We start from the raw sequence: 20,023 nt of genomic DNA, 5'->3' as shown, positions 1-20,023 counted from the left end.
CCACTCTCTCTCCTGATTGGCTAACTGACTTTGACAGCAGTGGGAGCCTATGGCAATCAGGAGGAAGAATCCCGGACGGCTGAGGGACTCGTGGACGTCGGTGGACAGAGATGGGGCTCAGGTAAGCATTAGGGGGGCTGAGGGGGGCTGCTGCACACAGGAGGTTTTTTTTTATCTTAATGCATAGAATGCATTAAGATAAAAAAACCTTCTGCCTTTACAACCCCTTTAAGGTGGGTGACTATAGGGCAGATATCACAGATATTAGGTCTTAATTAAAGCCTGCCATACACTGTTTACATTTCTGCTGAATAATGCTGAATTGGCTGAAATCTGAGGCATGGTTGGCGCTGTTAGCTTGACAAACCTCAATTGAAAAATTGGAAATGTTCCTTGGAAAACTGTAGGGCCAGACAGTGACTGTATCCAATACAACACTGCTGGGTATACAGTAAGTGGCAGGGGAGATTTCTTCATCCATGCAGTTTAGAGTAGATGGAGGACTCAATTAGATTTCTCTTGTTCAGCCCTCAGGCTATACAAGAGAAATCTATGCAGGTTTAGATAGATAGTGACACCAATGAACAGATTAGGGGAAGAAGGTGGCACAATAAACTACAAACCTTTTGCAGAGTAACAAATCAGTATTAAATTGACAGTTTTATTGTCTTTCTCCTGACTGACTTGAGTAACTAACCAGTGTCATGAGATGTTTTATATGTAGGATTTGGGCCCTTGGTTACAACAAAACAATGAGAAAACTAAATGAAGATGTTTCCTATGGCAAACATCTGTAGCTGCCATTCTTCACCCTCTGGTTCCAAAACAAAAACTGACAGAGGATTTGGTTGATGTCGACAATTTCAAAGGGGGCGACTTATCAGGTGTGTATGATCTTATGCGTCAAATATTTCAGACAATATATTGTATCCAAATGTTGGGGATGTTGTAACACATTTGGTATTGCTTTTCTTTTTTTTTTGTATGGTTAGTCATACAAGCTGTATTTATTTTTAGGCTTGATTGACACTTTCTCTTGTGAAAATGCCTATAATGCCCCGTACACACGGTCAGACTTTGTTCGGACATTCCGACAACAAAATCCTAGGATTTTTTCCGACGGATGCTGGCTCAAACTTGTCTTGCATACACACGGTCACACAAAGTTGTCGGAAAATCCGATCGTTCTAAACGCGGTGACGTAAAACACGTACGTCGGGACTATAAACGGGGCAGTGGCCAATAGCTTTCATCTCTTTATTTATTCTGAGCATGCGTGGCACTTTGTCCGTCGGATTTGTGCACACGATCGGAATTTCCGACAACGGATTTTGTTGTCGGAAAATTTTATATCCTGCTCTCTAACTTTGTGTGTCGGAAAATCCGATGGAAAATGTCCGATGGAGCCCACACACGGTCGGAATTTCCGACAACACGCTCCGATCGGACATTTTTCATCGGAAAATCCGACTGTGTGTACGGGGCATTATTCTGTGTGTTTTTAATGTGTGTTGTGGCATGTAGTTTACCAATTTTAGCATGAATGTTTTTACAGCTTTTGCCAGCATTTGCTACACATACTCTTGGAAAAATGAAATACAAATTTGTTGGTCAAATGGTATACAATAAAATACGCTATAATGTTTGCTTTAGTGCATTACCATTAAGGGACAGATTCACTTTAGAATAAAAATACCGCCCCCCCCCCCCACCCCCAGCCATCTAGTCTATTACAAGCTGAACCCCCACCACCAAGGTGCCTACTTAACAAGCATGGGCAATGTTAGAAAAGATTTCTGCACTGAAGCTGTAAGCACCACTGAAAGGCACTGCCATCCTAAAGAGTAGGCATTTGGTGGGAATTAATGCAGATTAGGGTGGTGTGACAGACCCAACTAGAGCAGGGGCTTTTGGAGGGGACTGCAGGGTGGCCTCTTGCCTACTGACTATGGGCCTTGGCTTTTGCGGGGGCTCTATTCCACTACTCCACCATATAAAATTCAAAATACTAACCACAACATACAAGGCCATCCACAACACTGCCCCCTGCTACATCACCAACCTCATCTGCAGATATCGCCCAAATCGTCTTCTGCGTTCCTCCCAAGACCTCCTGCTCTTTAGCTCCCTTGTCACCTCCTCCCATGCTCTCCTCCAGGACTTCTCCAGAGCCTCTCCCATCCTCTGGAACTCCCTGTCCCAGTATGTCTGGTCAGCCCCTGCACTGTCCGCCTTTAGGCGATCCCTGAAAATGCATTTATTCAGGGAAGCCTATCCTGCACCCACCTAAGAACTGTACCCAAGCCACCTCCATCAGACCATCCCCCGCACCTATAACCTTTTGTACCATCTCCCCCTCCCTTTAGATTGTAAGCTCCTAGAGCAGGGCCCCCCTGTCCCTTATGTATTGAACTGTATTGTAATTGTGCTGTCTCCCTCCTTACATTGTAAAGCGCTGCACAAACTGTTAGCGCTATATAAATCCTGTATAATAATACAAAAATAAGGCGTGTGCCTGGTGGACCTGTGGATTAATTTTACTTCAAATTCAAGTCCATGTCTTCTTGAAACACACAGACTGATCACTGAAGGACCCGGATACAGATTTCGGGCCTCTATGACCAAATCAGCATTGACTACTTCATCTCCTCTCCTAGACACAGAGCGGATGTTAAAATCAGCTCAAAACAATGTGATGCTGGGGTCTCCTGCTATATTCTGTTTACTGAGGTGTCTTTCTCCTATGGTATCATTTCCCCATTGTGTGCCTGCTAGGTGTGAATTTCCCATTGTTAATTGAGTCACTTACTGTTTCTGTCTGTCTGCTCATCTCTTGGAGATATCATTATTATTGTGTCCACTTTACCTTCTTACCGAACCATTATGGGATGTTTATGCATTTATGTTAGCTGTTCATTAGAAAATGCTGTTTACCATTATGTGATCAAACTCTTACCTGATCTTGCATGGTATATATTCTGTGTGAATTTACAATAAAGTCAGTTCCAGTTTGCACCTAAGCTAGTGTCATCTAGTTCTTGGGTGCTCAGCTATAATACCTGGTTTCTAGTTCCAGAGTGGAGAAAGCTGTATACTGACGGAAGCACCTAAGAGTGCCAAGTGGTTCATCACAGGGGGATGGAGACTTTTTATATCAAAGTGAACCTATCCTTTAAAGCCTATTGCCTGCCTACTTTTTTCATAAGATGTGGAAGGGTTAGAACCTCTGTCAATGATTTATTGCTGTTTGTCCCCATTTGGGAGTCATCTCCTGATTTTCTGTCTATTTGGTTGGTGTCAAACAGAACAAGAAGCATGGTAAAATCTCCAAACGTACTGTCTAGTTAACGGGTATCAGAGCAGGAAATGATGGGAAGATCTCAAAATGGCAACACTGGTAGCTAATGTTTTTTTTTTTAAATCATTGATTTCATTTTTGGTGCATTGTCAAGAAATCCAACCAATTAACTTGGTTTTAAAATTGGCGATGTAGGAAAAATGCAACACACTGAACTTACTACTGGCCTCGATGCAACACCCATGACAGCCACGCACATGTTGGGGTCTATTTGTAAAACATTTGTTGCATGAATATCAGAAGCATTTGTGCAAGCTAATTGAAATGTGACCGTAATTTTTAAGATTAATGCTTGTATCGCCAGTTCCATCTAGTGACCAATATGTGGTAATGTTTTCTGAAATGCAATGAGAAAACTATACCGCATTCTGCCCACTAGATGGAGCTGTTGACACCAGAATTACTCTCTTGGAAAAATTGTGCAAAACAAAAGTGATATTTAGTTGTCTAAGTACAGAAGTGGCAAGCTGTTATTGTTAAAATAATCTTTATATACTTACTGGCCTCATCCATATAATAAAATTCATTCCTTAAATCATTGCTTGAAAGGTGATAGAGGTCTGGATCAGCGAGGGCACTCAGCAGTATAAGAAGGACCAATGAATTTATTATCTGTAAAAAAAAAAAAAAAAAAAAAAAAAAGAATAACGGTAATATCAAGCTGTGTTCTATGGAGATGGACTTCAACATACACATTAGGTTTAACAGGCTATAATAGTGGTTCTAAAGGAAAGGCCAGTTAATGGTCTTTCAAGCATTGGGGGGGTAGACTATGGCCAGTGGGAGTATAAAAAGGCCCTGGTGTCAGTGGCCAGTGGGAGTAAACAATCATCATTGGAGTCAGTAGGAGCAATAGTGTTTCATTGTTGGTGTCACTGGAAGGAAAAGTACCCTATCATTGGTGTCAGCAGGAATAGTGTCCCATTATTGTTGTCAGTGAGAGGAATAGTGCCCCATCATTCGTGTCAGTGGAAGGAACAGTGTTGGCAACCGTCAGTAATTTTACTGGCAGCCAGTAAAAAACAGGCAATTTTCTCCTGCCAGTAAAAAATATGGCTGTGATGTTTGGCTCGGTCCATCCGAGTCCCTGCTACAGTGTGTTCGGGCAGCTCTGGTGGAGGCGGTGCCCAAGCATGTCATGTGATGTCATGGTGCAAGGTAGCCAAGCAGAGCGGCCAGAGCCTTGTGTGTGGATCTGCAGGATGGGAGCAGGGCAGGACGGGAGTGGGACTGTCAGTGCTGTTTAGACTGGAGTGGACTGAAGGGGCCAAGAGTCAACTTCATGTGCGTGTGTGTGTGTGCCTTCCTATTCTAATATCTTGCCCTCCTGAGTCCTCTCCCTGAGCTAATTACTATATCGAAAATAAAATAAGAAATATGTTTTTTGCCCTAATATCTATCTTAAATCACATTGCTAATTGCATATTGTACTTGTTTGTAGCCTAAATACTAAAATTTAACCTTAAAACTGTAATTTTGTAACTTTTGGAAATGCCAGTAAAAACTTGGCTGTGCCAGGAAATTTTGGGTGACGTGTCAGTAAATTTCAATCTGGTAGGTTGGCAACACTGGGGAGGAATAGTGCCCCATCATTGATGTCAGTGTAATAGAGTCCAATCTTTGGCTTCAGTAGGAAGAATAGTGTCATATTATTGGTGTCAAAGGGAGCAATTGTGCCAAATCATTGGTGTCAGTGGATGAAACATAGCCTCATTTGTGTCAGTGGGAAGTGAGAAGAGGAAAAGTGCCCAGCATTGGTGTTGATGAGGAATGGTTTCAGCCATCAATGGTGTCAGTGGGAGGAACAATGCCCCATCATTGGTGTCAGTGGGAGAAATAGTGTCCCATCATTGGTGTCAGTGGGAGAAATAGTGTCCCATCATTGGTGTCAGTGGGAGAAATAGTGTCCCATCATTGGTGTCAGTGGGAGGAATAGTGCCCCATCATAGATGTCAGTGGGCAGAGCAATGCCCCATCGTTGGTGTCAGTGGGATGCATAGTGCCCCATGGTTGGTGCCATTGAGAGGAATATTGCCCTAGGGGCCAGCTCAGGGCAAGCAATAAGCCACACATGGCTCCAGGGCGACAGTTTGGGGACCACTGTTATAGAAATGTTTTCCCGAAGGTGATGTTCTTGACACTTGTAATTTATTGCAAAATGTACAATTTTGATGACATCAGAAACGCACATAATCCAAACTAGAAAAATCAAACCTCCCTCTCTCTCCTTAGTGGTACTCCTATAATCACACTAAGCATCAACTATAATACACTACAGGTGAGTTGTAGTTGTAGATACACTTTACATCATCTGGAGAACTGGACCAAGAACCCATCAATGCTATGTTTATGCATACAAAAGAGCCCTTAGCTTAGAAAGTGCATAATGAGCTTACATATACAAGCACTAAACAAGCACAGTAATAGAGCACCAGCTTTGAATCTGCAGGCGCCTTTAAGTGAACCTGTACTTTGTTCATGCACTCACCTTCTTTTTGCTCCCCAACTGTTCTATTGGTTTGAAAAACAAAGTGACATACCTGATGTTTTTGATTATTCCTCCTACAATAAAGCTCTGGTGCTCCACACATGCACCCAGCTCTGTCGCACGGGGCAGGTAGAGGCCTTGTGTTGATCTGAAAGTCTTGACCTCCTTAACTTAACTACTTTGTATTTAGGGATCCCATATTCCACACAACTCCACATTGGTGTAACTACAGATCATGGGGCCCTATAGCAAATTTTGATGAAGCCTCCTAGCAACTTTCCCACTGCCATTGATTTTAACATAAAGTAGGTTTAAATCAAGGACATGTTGCGGGAGTGCTGTCAGCATAGCCAGTACACTATTGGGGACCAGAGTTGTGGATAGAAATTGTTAGGGGATTAACTTTTGACATTTTCCAGCTAAAAGCTCTGACCTCAGTAGCTTCCAAGGCTTTTTCGGCATCTCAAAACTCAGGCCTGAGTGTAAATTCATCCCACCCCTTCCACCATCATAACAAGCAAGTGCTTAAAGATGTGGGGTAGTAGTCAGTAAAATGAGTTGTAGTAGTAATAATGACAACCTTTACAACATTTTCATATGACAAAATTGTTAGCGTGGAAGTCGATGCCTCACTGGATATGTGATATACTGTATATCTCAAGAGGCTTTAGGAGCAGAAACATCACACCTAGAATGGAGGGATAGAGGAAGAGGACAGGCTGGATCGAAAAGAAAGTGACTAAAACTTCTCTGAAGGGAAGTTTAAATAGAAAACGTTCCCCAATTGTATTTACCCCCCGCCTACCGTAAATACAACTTGGGAATATTTCCTATTTGAGTAAGGGGCCTTTTAATATTACAGTGATGGATTTGTGTTATCCTCACAAATTTTCTATGTTTGAATTACATTAACAGCTCCCAATAGGGCCACCTTCAACCCCAAGGCCCCATAGAAGCCACAGGGACCCTGATGGCTACTGTTAGGACACTGTAGCTCTAGGTTCTCTAGAATATATGACTGCAGATTTCAAATGTGGGTCCCTTTGCTTCTGAAATTGGATATGGCATTTCCTACATTCAGGGCCAGCACTACCGTTAGGTGAACTAGGCAGCCACCTAGGCTGCACTGCCGCCTTGGGCGCAGCCATGGCCGCTGGTTTCCCCAGGACTGGGACAAGGGTGGAGGGGGGGTGGAAAGTTGCCCTGGGCGCAACATTTTCATAGGGAGCAAGGAGCGCAGTGTGGCTATCACTCATACTGCTACTGAATTCTATTCTGGCACCTTGCACAGTGTCAATGGGATGGCAGCTGCTAGGACGCTATCTCTGTTCCCACGCCCAGCACTAGTAAGAAGAACAGAACTGTCAGACAGAGTCCATCCTCATAGCACACACATTAATGAAGTGTAGAGATGGGATTATACATGGACAGAATGGCTCTGTTTCCAGCAAGTAGTACTGAGTGGTGCAGACAGGGGAAGCTGTACAGCGCACACAGTGGTAACTTTTCCAGCTCTCCATGCATAGATCTGTATTATCAGCTCTGGTCCACTGAGCCAGCTCGTCTGCCTGGATTGAGGGGATCATGTCCCAGCACAGCATCACTTTGGTCCAGATTACCGCCAAAAGCAGCAGTGGCCAGTAGAGCAGCCTGGGACTGGTGAACAGAGAATACCCCAGCTCTATCTTAGCCATACTGAAGCTGTGCCGGGGGGTAAGAATCCTTTCTCCTCTGCTGCATTTGTGAAATCCAGAAACTTTGTCATCAGGGTGCTGGAAATAACCAATAGTTGTGCTGATGTTTGCAGCCATTGTGGTGCCGCGCAAGCCATGCTGCGCGCAACATCACTTCCTCCCAGCTCCCCAGTCTTCTCACAGAGCTAACTTTGGCAAGGAGATGAGAAAGGATACCTACACAGGCTGCATTTGCCAATATGTTACCAAATTTATCAGTAGTTGGACTTGGACTGCAAATCATATGCTTTTTTAATATAATACTGTTTTTAACCACTTCAGCCCCGGAAGATTTGGCTGCTCAATGACCAGAGCACTTTTTGAGATACGGCACTACATCGCTTTAACTGACAATTGCACGGTTGTGCGATGCTGTACCCAAACAAAATTGACGTCCTTTTTTTCCCACAAATAGAGCTTTCTTTTGGTGGTATTCGATCATCATTCGCGGTTTTTATTTTTTGTGCTATAAACAAAAAAAGAGCGACAATTTTGAAAAAAACACAATATTTTGTACTTTTTGCTATAATAAATATCCCCAATTTTTTTTTTATAAAAAAGCAAATTTTTTTCTCAGTTTAGGCCGATATGTATTCTTCTACATATTTTTGGTAATAAAAATCGCAATAAGCGTATATTGATTGGTTTGCGCAAAAATTATAGCGTCTACAAAATAGGGGGTAGATTTATGGCATTTTTAATATGGGTTTTTTTACTAGTAATGGGGGCAATCTGCTATTTTCATCATGACTGCGACATTATGGCGGGCACATCGGACATTTTTGACACATTTTTGGGACGATTGACAATTGTACAGCGATCAGCGCTATAAAAATGCACTGATTACTGTATAAATGTCACTGGCAGGGAAGGGGTTAACACTAGGGGGCGATCAAGGGGTTAACTGTGTTCCCTGACTGTGTGTTCTAACTGTAGGGGGAGGGGACTGACTATAGGAGATGACAGATCGTGGTTCCTAGCTATTAGGAACTCACGATCTGCATCTCCTCTCAGAACAGAACAGGGATTTGTGTGTTTACACACACAGGTCCCTATTCTGCCTCTCGTCGGTCACAAGCATCGGCACCCCTGCAGTGCGTGTGCGCGCCTGCTATCCCACTTAAAGGAGCCGACGTACAGCTCGCGGGATTGTGCCAACCTGCCGCAGTATAATGAGGGTGGCTGGTAAGTGGTTAAAAATTGTTGAAGTTTTATTTTATTTTTTTCGGGGGGGGGGGGATGCAAGTCTTGCCTAGGTTGCAAAATAGTCTAGCAGGCACTGGCCCTGCATTCATCTATACCTATAGCTGACTGTAGGAACAAACAATTAGTGGGATGAGGGTCTTCACACTGTCTACATGTGGATGGGGCTGAAGGGGACCATATCATATTCCTGCACAGGATTGTCAAAGGGGCTGAGGAAGACCATATTATTTTCCTGCACAGGATTGTCAAAGGGGCTGAGGAAGACCATATCATCTTTCTGCATAGGATTGTTAAAGGGGCTAAGGAAGACCCTATCATATTCCTGCAAAGGATTTCCAAGGGGCGGAGGAAGACCCTATCATATTCCTGCACTGGTTTGTCCAAGGGGCTAAGGAAGACCCTAACATATTCCTGCAAAGGATTTCCAAGGGGCGGAGGAAGACCATATCATATTCCTGCACAGGATTGTCCAAGGGGCGGAGGAAGACCCTACCGTATTCCTGCACAGGATTGTCCAAGGGGCTGAGGAAGACCCTATCATATTCCTGCACAGGATTGTCCAAGGGGCTGAGAAAGACCATATCAGATTGTCAAAGAGCAGCATTTAAAAGAAATAGACGTGAAGTTTAACCAAATGTTCTGGAGTCTACCAAAAGTAAACCCACCACCATAAAATGGATGTTTTAGTATGATGGCCTAACATGGTCCAAGAAAACTTTCCTTGCAAATATTTTCAAAATGCATACAGCACTAATGACATTTTACAACTCTGCCCCATCATGAGAATTCCTTCATATAGACAGCATATACCCCAAAGATGTCGTATATCTTCATTTCTGCCAATGCATCACATACAAAATACTAAGCTTGGGCAGACATCCAAAAAAATACATGTAACCAACCCTTGAAAGGTCACCTTTCCAATCCCTGTTATTAATCCTCTTTCAGATTATAAAACAAGATAAACATCTTCTTGGTTTGGACATTTCTGAGAATTAAGCTATAAATACATTCAGGGTTGAATTTTAAAGAAGGCATTGTAAATTTAATAGGGACAGTAATCAGACTGACTCACCTAATTTATGGAATGCTGGAGCCACCTCAAGAAAGTGATTGTTCTTAGCAGTAACAAAGTGCAGATACATTTTACATTCAAATAAATAGGTTCTTTATTGAGACTTATTGCGCTCATGGAAATAAAATAAATGTTGCACAATATAACAAACAGGATGTGATTTATATCAGTGTAAATGAAGGCAGTGGTACTGGAGAGTACAGGACCATTCAGATAATATTTATGTACAAAAAGAACAGACCAAATTCGAACACCAGGACATATGTGTTGCATACAGAGCAAGTCGTTTTTGGAATTTATATATTAAAAAATACATCCACGCTAGGTCCCCAAAAATATATACAAAATAAACAAATTAAATTAAAAAAATAGAAAATCAATGATAAAATAAAGCAGCTTATGTGCAATTGTGAAACCAATAACAGAAAAGCAGCACTAAATGTAAAAAAACAAACAAACAAAATCATAAACAAACATCCGCAAGACCTCATGCTCACAGGACGTTTTTGCAGCTGCTTTTAGGGGTGTTTGGCTTTTTTTTTTACTGCCTCTAAACTCTCATCCATGTTAACCTATGTGTCCATGCACACATAAACTTTTAGAGGAGTTTGGAGGCATAAGCGTTTAGAGGCAGTAAAAAACAACGACTGCCTGTGCATCCTGAAGCAGAGGCTGTAAAAACACCTAAACACGGCTAAAAGCTTGTTACGGCGTTAAGGCGCGTTTGGCGTTTATAGGCGTTTTTACATCACAAAATAGCAAGGGGAGTGCTTTTATGGTAAAAACTCTTAAAAACGCTAATGCCCAAAAATGCGTATAAAAACTCATAAACGTTATTCAAAAGGCGTGGCTAAAAGTGCGTATTTAGCGCTGCTTTTTCCTGACAGCACTGCTGGTGTTTTTTTTAAACGTCCTATGTGCATGAAACCTAACAGTCCATATGTGAGCTGCGCTTTCAGGTATTCGCATCAAAGAGAAGAATACACCTCCATAGTGAAGTACATTTAAAACTTGTACATTTTATTTAAATCCAGTGACGTCTTTGGGGGACAACCCGTCCCCCAAAAATGTCACTTCTGACAAAACATGTAGGGTGTGGCCTGTATGTGAAGTCATCACGCATAAAGTGGCGGTCGGAGCCAGTGTTTGCTGTAAGCTATCAGCCTGCTATTAGACCCCTTTCACATTGGGGCGGTTTGCAGGCGTTATTGCGCTAAAAATACCGCCTGCAAACCGCCCCAAAACAGCCTCCGCTGTTTGTTCAGTGTGAAAGCCCGAGGGCTTTCACACTGAAGCAGTGTGCTGGCAGGAGAAGAAAAAATCTCCTGCCAGCCGCATCTTTGGAACGGTGAAGGAGCGGTGTATTCACCGCCCCTAAACCGCTCCTGCCCATTGAAATCAATGGGACAGCGCGGCTATACCGCGGCAATACCGCGGCTATAGCCGCGCTATACGAGTGGTTTTAACCCTTTTTCGGCCGCCAGCGGGGGGTTAAAACCGCACCGATAGCGGCCGAATACCGCGGTAAAACAGCGCTAAAAATAGCGCTGTTTTACCGCCGACGCCCCCTACCGCCCCAGTGTGAAAGCAGCCTTATTGTTTGGAGCGCAAATTGCATACCACAAAGCTATATGATGTATTTGCAATATACTATTGAAAAACCTTTGGATTTAAGTAAAAGGACGTTTTAAAGGAACTTCACTATGGAACTATATTCTTCTCTCCATAGCTCCCAACTGTCCCTGATTTGGAGCAATGTCCCTCTGTCCCTCTTTCCCCCTCATTTGTCACCCATTTTGGTGTGATCCATATAGTTGTATATAAAATGCACTTTTTATCTTTCAAAAAGTGTTTCCCAGTGCTAAACCTTTCATCCAAATTCTAAATTGCTGCATTTGTAAATTTGAAAACCCAATATAAAGGAATAGTAGTGGTAAAAAAAAGCTCTTGTGGATTTAATTAACCTTTTGTTATGGTTAATTATCCTTTAAAAGGGTGTGACAGGGGGTGTGTCCTATGCCTACATACGTTTTCTAGTAGATGTCCCTCAATCCCATCTCAAAATGTTGGGAGGTATGTTCTCTCTGGTGCTAATACTGGAAAGCGGAGGTACGGTGTTTGATCCTATGGTGGGAGCCATTGGAGTATTATACAACCAAAGCGCGTTTGACCATTTATAATTTTATGGTCCATCTTATCTGGTAAGAGGCTTCTGCTAATGGTGTCACATGGTGGTGGAATCCTTTTCAGGTTTGATATTTGCACATTTAGCCAACAGATGAACTGTGGCCTTCAATATGCACTTTCTAATCACAAAAGTGTTTATTTGCACATCCACGTGTGGCTAAGCTTTTTGGAATAGAGGATTTGCTCACATATGGACTGTTATGGATGCTTGTTTTATGATTTTATGTTTGTGTGTTTTTTTTCAATTGAGCGCTGCTTTTCTGTTATTTTAGCATTTGGAATTGTAGAGGCAAAAAGTGACACAGTTGAGAGAGGTGAGGTATCAGTGATGAAGAGATTCATGGACAGTTTACCGATATGGGTGGGCAATGTTTGGGTGGAGGGAGAACCACCCCAGGGGCCTTTGTACAATCCCTCCAAACCAGGGGTCTCCAAATTTTCTACGCAAAGGGCCAGTTTATTGTCCTTCAAACTTTAGAGGGTTCGGACTATTACCAGTGGGAGAAAAAAAAAGTCCTGGTGTCAGTGGGAGTGTCCCTTCGTTGGTATCAGTGGATGGAACAGTGACCCGTTATTGGTATCAGTGGGAGTAATAAAGCCCCACCATTGGTGTCAATGGAAGGAATAGTGCCCCACCATTGGTGTCAGTGGAAGAAATAGTGCGCCACCATTGGTGTAAGTGGGAGAAATAGTGCCCCACCGTTGGTGTCACTGCGATGCATAGTACCCCATCATTGGTGTTAGTGCAGGCAGTTACACATACATTTGATGCCCCTGTTGATTACTTTGCAGTCGAAACACGTAGGGCTGGCGTTTTCAGCTTCCCACATTGCCATTTTTATTCGCTTTTGATCACTTTTATCTTGTAAAGGTTTTTATCCATTAAAACTCCTCATTTTGACCTACACCATGTGGAGTCCCTTTTTTCTTTTTCTCCATGGTTCCATCTCCAACTAGTTCCTCCTGACCCTTCTGTTCTGGAACTGGAGAGCGTGCGTGACAGCGGTTCAACTTCCACCCAGGATAACTATTCCGCACCGGTGTTCGTGATCTACAGGACATCATTCGGGTGGATATTACGGGAGGTTACCTCCTCATGCCTAATAGACGTACTGCTATACGGCAGATACATCCTACGGATCCGGTAAGAGTACCCAACCTCTTTCATTTGCAGATGTTTGTGGCTTGTTACCTGTGGTTGCCTTCCATTTGAGTGCCAGTTCACCTTCCAGGGTTCCAGCACCTTCCCCTTTGAGAAGAATTACACTGATCCTATTTTTATGGACTCTGGTACCTTGTTATTTCACACTTCACCACAGACATTTTGTTTTTACCTGACTAGTTAATTTCACTTTGTTATTTTATTTGACTTTTTCACAGATTTATACATGTTTCACCCATGTTTCTAGTTTATGCTGGGGGATCTTAGCGCTGCACTTAATTATTTGCATATTGAGTTGACTTGGTTTGTTTGTGTGTCAGCTGCTTTCTATTTAATTTTTTTCACTTGTTTTGAGAGCCAGCGCAGCACTTCCCATACCACACATGCATTTGAAACAAGAAGGGAACGGCGCCAACTGTAAACTAATACAATGGTCATGTGCCAGTGCTACTCCTAAAATTAGTGAGTAATTAATAAAATGTGAAAAAAAGATCAAAAGGGCGCTGGTCAAGCAAGTGAAAATACATAATTGCCGAGATGAATGAATAAATGAATAAATCAATGAATAATAATAAGTAATCAAAATTACTGTGAATGTGAAATATATATATATATATATATATATATATATATATATATATATATATATATATATATAATGTGCACAATATAAAATAAAACCATTAAAATATACAATTTTTTAAAGAATAATCATAAAAATATAATGAAATAAAGTTCATAATTTCTGTATTTCATCAATCCAAAATATATTCTCCAACAAAGTGATTCTGTGAGTAAAAAGTGCTTCCGTGTTCCAAATAGACAGTGCTCCACCCAAAGTGAGATATAAATTGCGTTCACCAGATAAATTCGGCCAGCAAGTGACCATCAAGCATGGATAATAAAGATGCAAATTCCTTCAATTCATGGGTAAATCTCCACCATATTCAACATCTATCTCTTCTCCTCATTAGATACTCAGACGGATACAGCCAACCAATAACCATAAAGCGTGAGTATATGGTTACTTTCACACTGAGGCATGCGGGCGCTGGTGGTACAGCTGCACTATATATAGCACCACTTTACCTCGTTTTAGCGGCGCTAGCAGGGGGGTTTTAACCCCCCGTTAGAGCCCGAAAAAGGGTTAAAACCGCTCGCAAAGCGCCGCTGCGCTGCCCTATTGTTTTCAATGGGAAGGGGCGCTTTAGGAGTGGTAAATACACCGCTCCTACAGCGCTCCAAAGATGCGGCTTGCAGGACTTTTTTGACCGCCCTGCAAGCGCACCGCTCCAGTGTGAAAGCCCTCAGGTCTTTCATACTGGAGTGCATTGAGCGGCTCTTTCGGTGCACTTTGCAGGTGCTATTTTTAGCACTTTAGCGCCTGCAAAGCGCCTCAGTGTGAAAGGAGCCTATGGGTTAAACTCTTCAATCAATGGATACGACCTCCACAATAATCAGCTCCTGTCTCCTTTCCCCAACAAAGGCTATGTGTACAATCTAGTAAATGTTTGGCACATTAGCAGCTCTGGGGTCTGTGAAACCAATCCCGTACCGCTTTCTGACTAGCGCAATATGGCATGTGTTTCAGCACGCTGTATGTCACTAGTCAGACAGCGGTACGGGATTGAGTATGCCGAAGCTGGAGGTATCAAGATAGTACAGAGAGATAATTCATCTCTTAGTGCTTGAAAGGTTCTTGGCCTATTGCTGGACAATACATGCTGTAAGTAAATGATCCCCCTAGAGGCCCAGAGGTTTGGATTTGGCAGGGAGAAAAGTTCATATAAGTGGTTGTTAAACCAGAGAGGTATATGGGAATGAATTGTGGGAATGTTCAATTTGGTCATGCAGATGCATGCTAAAAGAGAAGTATGTTTGTTTGTTTGTTTGTTTTTTTTTTAAAAGATTCATACTTATCTAGGTGGGTGCAGCATCAGTCTCCCGGTGCCTCTAACACTGAGAACAGAGTGACCGAACACCAATGATCGCTCAGTTCTCACAGCTCCCTAAACAGAGAGCTGCTGACTATCAAGTCAGCAGCTCTCTGCTCTGCCCCCCACCCTCACTGGCTTGCTGAGAGGCTGAGCTGGGTGCCAGTCTAGGCATGGGGGCGGATCCTGACTTAATTGTCGCGATCTTGCCTGGACCGGCTCTGTGACGTCAGCCAACAGCAGGCTTCAGCTCGCTATTTGCTGAAAATGGGTCACAGGAGTGCAGAATGAACTGCACTCCTGTGATCCACAGGAAAAGTTCAGCCAAACGAGCTTTAATTGTTAGACATGTGCATTCGTTTTCGTCCGAATTTCAGGTATTTTCATTATCGTTTTAACAAACGATAACGAAAGTGCAGAATCCGAAAAACGAAAGATCCGACATAAACAAGTGCTTTATTTTCGTTTTCGTTGCTACAACAGTTCGATATAGATAGGAGATTCGACATGATGATAATAACAATCTGTGTCCATCAAACCTGTGGTCGAATGTGCCTAACCTTAACTCTATTAGTCCAAGATTATTCTACATAGAGAGAAAAGATTCGACGTAGGGGAGAAAAGATTCGACGTAGGGGAGAAAAGATTCGACGTAGGGGAGAAAGGATTCGACGTAGGGGAGAAAAGATAAATAAAAATAATGATGATGATGAATGTTATTGGCTGATTGTAACCAAAGAGGAGGAGCAGTAAAATAGCTAGAACTAAGTACACACGTACTTTGGCTTATGGTGTCTGTTGAAAGTTCTAAGAAGATTCGACGGAGCAGGTAAACTATACGGCGTCGTACAGTTTAGCTGCTCCGTCGAATCTTCTTTGAACATTTGACAGACACCATAAGCCTTCAATGACAGATTCAACCTTAATTAATTTGGATTTTCGTACGAATGCAATTTTTAACGAAAAACGAAATTAAAAAAACGAATTTCGGGAGTAACTAAATAAATTTATTTTTCGGATGAAAACGAAATTCCGAAACGAAATATTTCAGTGTGCACATGTCTATTAACTGTACTTCTCCTTTAAAGAGAATTTTCATATAGCAGCTGGAATTGGAGGAGTGGGCATACTAAGTATTTTGGGTAAACTAAATTCATATTTGTGTATCTGATCTGTGATCTTTAACCAACTTCATTACCGGCGTATAGTAAAATGACGTCCACAGATGGGATCTCCCATCCTGGGTGGACGTCATATGACGGCCTGGGCTTCCCGGCCGTCTAGGGGGCGCGTGCGCTCGTGCGACATTGCTCGGGACCCAGTGCGTGTGCCCGGCGGCCGCAATGTCTGCCGGGCACCCGCGATTGCCGGTTAACCGTCCTGTCAGTTGAGAGGAGACCGATCTGTGTTCCCAGTACAGAGGAACACCGATCGGTCTCCTCTTCGTGCGTCCCCTCCCCCTACAGTTATAATCACTCCCCTAGGAAACATTTAACCCCTCATCTCCCCCTAGTGGTTAACCCCTTCCCTGCCTGTCACATTTATACAGTAATCAATGCAATTTTATAGAATTGATCGCTGTATAAATGTGAATGGTGGCAAAAATGTGTCAAAAGTGTCCGATGTGTCCGCCATAATGTCGCAGTCACGAAAAAAATCGCGATTGCCGCTATTACTAGTAAAAAAAAATAAATAAATTTTTTTAAAAATGCCATAAATCTATCCCGTATTTTGTAGACGCTATAACTTTTGCGCAAACCAATCAATATATGCTTATTGCGATTTTTTAACCAAAAATATGTATCGGCCGAAACTGAGGAAAAAAATTGTTTGTTTTTTTTTAAATTGGGATATTTATTATAGCAAAAAGTAAAAAATATTGTGTTTTTTATTAAATTGTCGCTCTTCTTTTGTTTATAGCGCAAAAAATAAAAACCGCAGAGGTGATCAAATACCACCAAAAGAAAGCTCTATTTGTGGGGAAAAAAGGACGTCAATTTTGTTTGGGTACAACATCGCACGACCGTGCAATAGTCTTTTTAAAGTGCGACAGTGCTGAAAACTAAAAATTGGTCTGGGAAGGAAGGGGGTGAAAATGCCCTGTATTGTACCGGTTAAATGTTGACAATTAGAGTGCACATTTCCTTTTTCTCCATAGGAAAAAGCAACTCATATGTTGTCAGATAAAATTGGAAAAAAAAAAAACTGTGGCTGGACCCAGAAATACAACACTTTGGTAAGGGATGGGCACATCTCCCACTGCTTAATTTTTGGGTGTCAAAACCATCACCATCTTCTGCTGGTTGGGTTATTTATTAATGAGGAGATTGAACACCTTTTTTTTCTCTTTAGCACCAGCACAGCTGCGTAAACTGTACATACGGTAAGTACGTATCGGAAAATGACATATTATTTTAAAATGTTTTCTTCATTAGGTATAAATGCCTGACTCTTACAACCATGCTCTTTGTCAGCAGAACATAAGTCAAGAAAAATTTGAACAGCATTAACTTTGGTTAATTAAGCCAAAAATGTGTTTACATGCAGAACAGACAAAGCTGGTCTGCTCTGAATCTAAAGAAAAGCTGAATTGCCACCTTTCCAATGACTCGGTGGCATTAATCAATGTCCCTGAGCTTGGAAACAAATTGCTCATCACAAAGCAGAAACACAGCTGTACAGGTATTATTGATATTAGTTAAAGAACAAGTTTAAGTTGTTTAAGTTTATCCTGACATTCTAGCACAACTCTGACCCACTGTAAGTTCCCCTATATAAAAGATGATGACCAGAAAGCAGCACATCTGATCAATCAACGAATAGGCATGAATGATCATCGCTGAAAGTAGATCAGCCTGGAGCCTTTGCCATCTGCTGGTCTTTATTCAGTACTGCAGCTCAGCTCTCTACTCTGCACACCTGCCCTCAATATCGGACTTTAAAGAAAGGATGCCTGACCAACAGCCAGAGGTGTTCCTGGGACAGTTGATATAGGATACCTCCACTTAGACGTTGCTCAGGTGCGACTTGCAGGATTGCAGCAGTGTGGTGGGTGTTGAAATGTTCTCTGTCTTTCAGCATTTGGCACTGAAAGTCTTGCCACCTACCAACATTACCAACAATCTCCACCAATGAAGGGGAGTTATTGTGGCCACCTACAGAAATACTGGGGCTTACTATTACCGCCACTGAAACCAAAAAAGGGGGTTAGTTTACTCTCACACTACAAGCCAAACCCATCAAACTGACACCCTCTTTATTGGTCATGCCTCAAGGTGATTGGATTTCTGGTGAGCTATTTAGACTGCATTTGCACTTGAGACTGTGCTTATCTGGACCATTGACCCAGATATCTGGACTAATTAGCCGCTAGGATTACTTTCACAAGAAAGCCGACTGTTGGCTCTAAAAAAACATTACTGGGGTGATGACTGCAGCTGCAGGCATCATTCCGGTATAACCACTTGAAGTCCAGTGACGTACCAGGTACGTGAGTGGTCAGCAAGTGGCTAGACAGAGTCTTCAAAAAAGACCCTAATGCAGCTCTGTCACAAAAGGTCAAGTCATAAACAGTCTCGTGAGCAGCTTAAAGGGGTTGTAAACCCTTGCCGTTTTTCACCTTAATGCATTCTATGCATTAAAGGGGTTGTAAAGGTATACATTTTTTCACCTTAATGCATTCTATGCATTAAGGTGAAAAAACTTCTGACAATACCGCCGCCCCCAGCCTCCCCGTTTTACTTACCTGACCCCTCAAAAAACAGCTGCTCGCTCCCGACATCTATTCCTCCGCTCAGGCTGGCCGCTGATTGGCTACAGTGGATGGATTGGAAGCAGCGCAGCCATTGGCTCGCGCTGCTGTCAATCACATCCAATGACGCGGCGCGCTGGGCGGCGGGGCAGAGTGATACAGTGAGCGGCTATAGCCGCCGGCTGTATCACGGGAGCGCGCCCGCAATAACTAACTAGGAGCTGAAACAGCCGCCGAGGGACCCCAGAAGACCAGGTTCGGGGCCACTCTGTGCAGAACGAGCTGCACAGTGAAGGTAAATATAACATGTTTGTTATTTATTTTTTTTTTTTAAATTACCTTTACAACCCCTTTAAGGTGAAAAACCTTCTTTAGTGCAGCAGCGCCCCCGAGCCCCCCTTATACTTACCTGAGCCCCGTAATTCCCGCAACGGGAATTAGAACACTGGCTCCGGCCGGTGTCTTGTGTCCTGATTGGATAGATTGATAGCAGCGCAGGCATTGGCTCCCGCTGCTGTCAATCAAATCCAATGACGCGGAGCAGAGTCCTGCTGTCTGTGTCAACAGACACAGCAGCAGGACACGGGAGCGCGCCCGCACGGGTGTTCCCTCAGAGATCGCTTTTCCGGCGGGACACTGAAAAAGGGGAGGAGCCAGGAGCACCGCGGCGGGACCCCAGAAGAGGAGGATCGGGGCCACTCTGTGCATAACCAACTCCACAGCGGAGGTGAGTATGACGTGTTTTTTTTTTTTTTCTAAAACTGAACCTTTACAATCACTTGAAGGATTGCACATCTGTTAGTCTTGGATTTTTAAACTAATACTAAACTCCCAAGCCAAACTTTATACATTTTCCACAATTTTTGCTGTAATGGAGTTGCCACTCGGCTAGCTGCAACCCGGCTGTGTCACTCATTCACAGTGCTCTGTGAATGGAAAACTACGAAGTCCAGCAGCCTTTGTGGCTGTCGGCTTATGGTTTTCAATAAACTACCATGGCACTGTGAGCTCTGTGGTAGTTCATTTATTGTTCCTGTCAGCATGTATCGGCCTCCTGGTACGAGGTACGAGCAAGCCTATACACTGACAGGTCTGCAGGAGATCTGCTGATTGCTGGTGCAGTGCTTTA

At 42.9% G+C, this 20,023-nt stretch overlaps 1 protein-coding gene across 2 annotated transcripts in view; it reads right to left on the bottom strand.

Moving 5' to 3' along the window:
* Nucleotides 1–20,023, bottom strand: part of LAPTM4B (lysosomal protein transmembrane 4 beta) — a 187,961-nt gene that overhangs the window by 74,603 nt on the left and 93,335 nt on the right. For both annotated transcript variants that reach the window (XR_012244551.1, XM_073632017.1), the window contains exon 2: nucleotides 3,859–3,970. Coding sequence is in view for 1 of the 2 variants with exons in the window: in XM_073632017.1 (XP_073488118.1) it covers nucleotides 3,859–3,970 (112 nt within the window). In the remaining variant the exon portion in view is untranslated. The remainder of the gene's footprint in view (nucleotides 1–3,858; nucleotides 3,971–20,023) is intronic.

This window comes from Aquarana catesbeiana, linkage group LG05, assembly GCF_042186555.1.
Source record: "Aquarana catesbeiana isolate 2022-GZ linkage group LG05, ASM4218655v1, whole genome shotgun sequence".
Classification (NCBI taxonomy): domain Eukaryota; kingdom Metazoa; phylum Chordata; class Amphibia; order Anura; family Ranidae; genus Aquarana; species Aquarana catesbeiana.
The sequence above is the reverse complement of the archived record's forward strand: the minus strand, read 5'-3'. Positions and strand labels throughout refer to the sequence as shown.